Source organism: Brassica napus, chromosome A6 (genome assembly GCF_020379485.1).
Source record: "Brassica napus cultivar Da-Ae chromosome A6, Da-Ae, whole genome shotgun sequence".
In the NCBI taxonomy this organism is placed as follows: domain Eukaryota; kingdom Viridiplantae; phylum Streptophyta; class Magnoliopsida; order Brassicales; family Brassicaceae; genus Brassica; species Brassica napus.
In genome coordinates, this window is record NC_063439.1 from 9,961,938 (window position 1) to 9,968,365 (window position 6,428).

At 36.8% G+C, this 6,428-nt stretch overlaps 1 protein-coding gene across 1 annotated transcript; it reads right to left on the reverse strand.

Moving 5' to 3' along the window:
* Positions 1 to 1,687: 1,687 nt before the first annotated feature.
* On the reverse strand, positions 1,688 to 5,603 carry LOC106347430 (probable pectinesterase/pectinesterase inhibitor 34). The gene is made up of 3 exons (XM_048782600.1): positions 4,461 to 5,603; positions 4,166 to 4,302; positions 1,688 to 2,503 (listed from the first exon to the last, which is right to left on the reverse strand). The coding sequence occupies exons 1-3, from the start codon at positions 5,435 to 5,437 to the stop codon at positions 1,806 to 1,808; spliced, it is 1,812 nt and encodes a 603-aa protein (XP_048638557.1). The 5' UTR covers positions 5,438 to 5,603; the 3' UTR covers positions 1,688 to 1,805.
* Between the last annotated feature and the right edge of the window lie 825 nt (positions 5,604 to 6,428).

Consider the following 6,428-nt stretch of genomic DNA (forward strand, 5'->3'; position numbering starts at 1 on the left):
TTGCTCAAACTATTCTGTAACATTATATATACAAATATATAAAATTTACAGGAATTTCTCCATCTTCAAATTTATTTTTCAGTCTTCTTTTTCATAAAAATAATCATGTTTTTCATTTTAATACATTAAATGACTAAACATCAAAGGAAAAAGTTTAATATTTATTTATTTCCATATTCGAAGTTGGTGATATATAGTAAAGTATTGAGTGGTCTATTTAATGTCACTCTTTTAATAATCATAGTAAGATCGGCCCAATTGGTCCAATTAAAAAAGACTGAGGAGCGCTGTCAGCTTGACACGTAAGCATGATCATCAAAGTTGTCATTTAACCAATGCTGAGTCTTAATATATAGAGGATTTTCATTTACTCATTCTTAACTTTGTTAAGTTAATGTTTTATACTTTTTATTTGACAAAAAATGTTTTATATTTAAGTAGATACTCTTACGTCTGTAAGTTAACTGCACATGCTACACCAAAGAAACCTTTCAGAGAAGTTGAAATGAATATGTATTGAAACATAATTGGTGAGTTGAAATGAGAGTTGAAATGAAATATTAATATTAGCAGATTAGTTACTAGATCCTGAATTGGTGGCTGTAGAAAAAGTTGTGCAGTAAAGGGATTAGACTAAAACCATTGAACAAGTATAATTGATCCTAAACAAAATATATAACAAAATTTGAATGAAGATCATATTACTTGTATTGTGAAAAAATTAATGTTCAAATTTTGCCTAACGCACTGTAATGATTTTATTGGGTACCGCATTGTCAATTAAAACTGTATTGTTCAGTAAAATTATTATTCAATTTTTTTTGCCAAAATTTCCTGAATTTTAGAGAAAATCGCATTCAAAACCAGCTACGTAGAAACAGCTAACAGTAGCATGCGGATTACCATTTTTGTTCAATAAATCTGCCCGTTAAGCTTGTGCTGGCGTCATGTTTTTATCTGGTAAACACCTACATATCACATGATAATAATTGATTGGAGACAATAGGACGGTTGTAAAATAATCATATACACTCATTTCCACCCATGAATATAGTTCGGCGGATGATGATGTAACGAAAACGAAAAAACTATAGTTTGGCGACTTTTATTTTATTTTATTTCACTATTAAGTGTCTAATTTATTCATTTCTTCACGTGGAGCAACCAAAACACTGAAACAGTAGGCTACATTGATTAGGTAATCTTTGTAATATAAATTCCTTTTCAGTTTAAATTGAATTATCATGTACTATAACGTAAGAGAACACTGTGGTGTTTGCCATTATTATTGCTGACTACTGAGTGAATCGGACCTGGACTAATTGGAACCAAAGTTCCCAAACATTGTGGATCCCATAGTCGGTGACGGTCGTGGGCCATGACCTTGGTTCGTCTCCGTCAGGATAGTTACTGTCACATTTCTGTTATTTTGTAAACAATGCATGTTTGATTATTCGTTACAGCTAAAAAAACATTCAATCGGTTGAAAAAGTGTTGTTCGACTTTATATTTGTTTTTAAATGGCAAAATAAACTGTATATCTCTATTCAAAAATTATGTAAAATCAACAATGGGTCACTCATCGTTTACTTTTCATCGCACCGAATTGCAAATCTGTATAATCGAAAAGGATATGGCAGATATAATTATCGCCGAGTCACTTGTTGAATAACATATATCCGGAATATCATACAATTAAAAAGTTAATTTATATATAAAGAGGATTATTCATATATGTCCATTATTATATGGGACGTAAGAATGAAACAATGCATCGGAAAGAAAATCACTTTATTTTTCTCTAGCTAAAGGTTTAATCCGGCCAAGAACGAAACCCCGGTTGAAGGCAACCACGACGAACCATATATAAATTCCGACACTGTAAACCGGTTTGCCTCAGCCGTTGAATTGATGACCCGATACCCTGGCCAATTCACCCGTTGTGAAATGTTAGACCCTGGTCCCGTGTTCAAATACTCACCGTAGTACAGAGTATCTAAAGCAAATGTAGTGTTCCACTCAAGCCAGCCTCTCGTGTGTACATGATTACCTATGTACGATAACATGTAAACCGTTCTAGAGTATAGCTTCCATGGCCGGCCTAGATACGTCTGGGTAGTACCATTGGTCGCTTGGAGATCAGGTGTTGCCAAAACTCTAGAGGCATGTATTGATATTCCGGTGTTTTGGTTCGGGTCTTTTCGGTTTTGAGCTGTGATTGTATTTTTCTGAAGAGCCATAGGTTTGCGTGCATAGATGCTACAGTTTTGTAGTACTACAGCTGCATTACCGAAGATGAAATCAACTGTGCCGTAGATATCGCATTCGCGGAAGAACTGACGGTTTGAATGGACATAAAGTGTGTCTTGGTAACCGATTATACTGCACCGGTAGATCACCGCATGGTCAGCTCCAACGCGAAGGGCCACCGCTTGGTGCTTTTCTGGACCAGCCCAATTTTGAAATGTAATGTCCCTTGCAATAAACCCAGCTCCAGTTGCGGCTGAAAATAACAAACAAGCAAAATATTTTGTGTTTAATAACTCTGTAATTTTAATAACCCGTAAGAAACCAACGTAATTAAGTTAACTCATCATCATTAAGTGTTTAATGTCTAGATATAAATGCAGCAAATGCAGTCAGACAAACTTAAATTGTATTTTTATCTAACTACTACTATTTGGAAATGTCTACCTAGAAATGTTAATGCAACTAGTGGTCTCTAACGCGTCCAACCACAATATTAGCCATGACCCACATCCAACTATATATATAAATTAATGCAACTCTTCTCTGTCTCCCATCATGCATGTTATGTATATATACAAATATGTGGGTCAGTAATTGAGCGGCCTACCTCCAACTTTAAGATACGGTACATGTGAAGGTGTTTATCCTTCTAGAAGTGTATGTATAAATATAAGTGTGCATATCTCTATGAATTTATATGCATATTATCATATGTGGAACGTGCATTTCCTGATGTAGTGACGTGCATACTTGGATGTGTGATATATAAATGACTATTAGATTAGTCATGAGTGTAATCACTGTAGTCTGTAATGTATTTAAATCTTGTCTTACCAAAGAATGTTTTATGATTTGGTAGTGTATAGTAGTGTAATCAGTGGCGGAGCCACATGGTCAAAGGATGGAGCAGATGCCCCGGATAATTTTTAAAAATTCCATGTAAAATTTTGATAGTGTTTTTCATGTCCCGGTCGGTTCCTTAAATAATTTTGATAATGCCCCCCCCCCCCCCCCCCCCCCCCCCCCCCCCATAACATCCATCTCTAGATCCGCCTTTGGTAGTGTTTTATGAATTGAGTAGTGTAAAATGCATTTAATGCACATTAAGACCACAACAATATGCATGTGAGTTTGGTTAGATAAGCGCAGCACCACATAGGATGTTCGATTCAGTGCAAATGTGTTACCTAATCGAACTCGATCCTAATCATATTGAAAATTCAGTCCAAAAAACAGTGATATAACTACATAGCATTAAAAGCTCAGATCAAAGTTAATTTTACTATTTAACTAAAATAGTTAAATTTACTATTTACGACTTTTACTTAAAATTAGCTTTCTTTAATCTTTTGTGGTCCATAATACATAAGAGTTTTCTCATACATATGAGGAATAAAACACAAGTGGTAAAAGACAACTAGTTTTTGTAAACGACTCTGACTTTTGAGAGAATCTGTCGGACGCTCTAAACCTATCAATGCTAAATCCATACAGCTAGCTTATGGCCCCCTCACAGTATCTGATTCCAAGAACTTTCCTTAGAATACATCTTTTCCTTCCCAACTTGTTTATACACTTATATTCGGTCAAAAATATACTACATATTTCATCTCTATCAATGTTATTAAATCAATGAGAAAACGAGATATATTATATAATCATAAATGTTGACCTTCGGTGAGCTTTTTCAAGACTTTGTTCTGTAATTACCACAAAAAGGATCTTTTAATTATTTTAATTACGACGCTAGAAAGACCTTTTAGTTTAGTTCTTTGAAATTTGTTTAATTGTAATAATAATGTTGGATTTACGTGTTCTTTTACTTATAATCTATCATTATCGTACTATTATTTCCAAAAAGTGAAAAAGGTATGGTAAGTAAAATGGTCCAGCAAGGGGATGGAACAAATCTTACCAAACGACGCCGTGTGGAAAGTGGTAATGTTGTCAAAAATACTCTTCCCTCCTGAGATGACAGTTTTACCCTTCCCATCTCCAACGAACATCAAATTAATTTTTTTCCTACCGACCTTTAGGTTCTTCTCTTCGTACCTTCCCAAAATAAAACACAAAAGATTCACTGAAATATAACGCAATGATTAACCCGAGAGGTTACTTTCGTTATATTCACGGACGTAACAGTTAAAAATAAAATAAAAACATCGAGAAAAAAAATACGAGATGTGTGAGGGGTAAAACCGTAAATTTACCTCCCGGCTTTAACATAGATAATAGTCCGGCGAGTGCTGTGCTGAGGAGCTTTCTTGATAGCTTCCGATATAGTTTTACACGTGCCGTTGCCGTCTTTGGAGACGATGATATCAGCTTGTATCTGAGACACCGGCATTTCCAGTAGTTCCCGCTCTCTTCTCTTGGTCCATCTCGGGAACTTCATGTTCCTGTCTCCTCCTCCTACTTCCAAAAGCCTCCTGTTCTGTATCGGCACTCCGGCGAAATCGTCGCCGTCACCGCTCGCCGCGAATATCGCCAAACAGTTGCTGACGAGCTCCGAGAGATTCTTCAGCGCATCAGTCATCTGATCCTTCACTCCGCCGTCGCCGACGCCGTCGAATCCTTCCGTACACGTGTCATGGTTCGTCAGAGCCGAGCTCAGCCACGTCATCACGTCTTGCGGCTTCGTTTGGCCGCCGGAGACGGAGACCACGGAGGAGAGAGCGCGTGAGAGCGCGTCGACGGAATCGTCTAGCAGCTCGACACAAGACTCGTAGGCGGAGCGGACACGTGGTGGCATGTCCAGGAAGGAGAAGGAGGAAGAGGAGTAGAGTGCTTGACTGAAGTGGTGGAGCGTCATGTTCACCGTCACGTGAATCAGATCTTTCGGGGAGGAGGCGGCGAGTGAGCCGGGGAAGTCCATGAGTGAGTCAACGCATAACTCGGGGAAACGAGTCAACGCGCAAGCTTTTGAGATTGCTTGGCTTGGTTTTCGAGCTAGGCCTGGAACGTGTTGGGATGATTTGACTTGTGATCGGACTCCGGCGAAAATTGCGGCGGCGAGGATAAGTGCGAAAGCTACGACGAGTGATGAGACAAGAAGCTTCTTTCTTCTCGGACTAGTATTATCCGGTTGTGATGTCGTGGAGACTTGGCTTAGGTTCGGAGACGGAGCTGTTGTGGTGGTTGCGACCGAACCACTTGATTTCGACGGTTCGAGCCTTTCGTAGCCCATTTTGTTCTCGTTCTAGTCTCTTTTGTGATTTTACATTCCAAAGGACGTAAGTGCGTATATATATGAGTAGTGAGTGAGAAAAGTGTATTAACGAGAGAGTGGTGGTGATTATTGGTGGGACACGCGTCATTTATTCATTCATTTAGCATAAGAATATAACTGCTTTATTTATTTTTATTGTGTTCGAGTTTTAATTGCTTGTGTTAATCATCGTTTGTTAGTGAGCCTTTTGTTACTGGTCGACATAAATAGATCAATTGAAAACAGCAAAACCTGTCACATTTTTAGAATATTACAAAATAACAACAAAGTTTCTTTATTTATTTTCTTGTGTTCCAGTTTCAATTGCTTGTTTTATTCTTCGTTTGTTAGTGAAAGAACTCTTTTTAAGAATTTTATAGACGATTCATCTTATTATCTTCCTACAAAAACGTACACATCAAAATAATGTTGGTAGGAAAATAATTGGTTATAAATACCACGCTCAATTATTTTGGCTCGAAACGTGTAGTAATTCATTGTGAAACATGTACAAATAAATATTGAAATTGATTACATTAGATGTGTGCAATGTGTGCCTATTTAAAGAGCTTGAGCTGGCACCTACCAACCAAAGTTAAACTTAGGGAGCGACTAGTTTTCCTGCTACCACCCGCAAACGCAGCTTTTGCGGTTGGTAGCGGTTGTCGGCGGTTTGCAACAATCATTCAAATCGCTCTAAATCGCTTCAAACCGCTTCAAATCTCATAAATTCAAAAGCTTGCTCCAGCTAGCGTTTGCGGTTGCGGACGGTTGTTGCGGGATGGTAAACTTTTTTTCTTTTTTTAAAACAATATATATACAAAAGTAAAAATATTTAATAAAAAAATTAAAATTAAAATTATGAAAATATTAAAATATATCTATTATATTTTAATTAATATTATAAAATTTTATAATAAAAACAATTTCAATAAATTTTCAAAAATTAAAATTATAACTTTCTAAATAT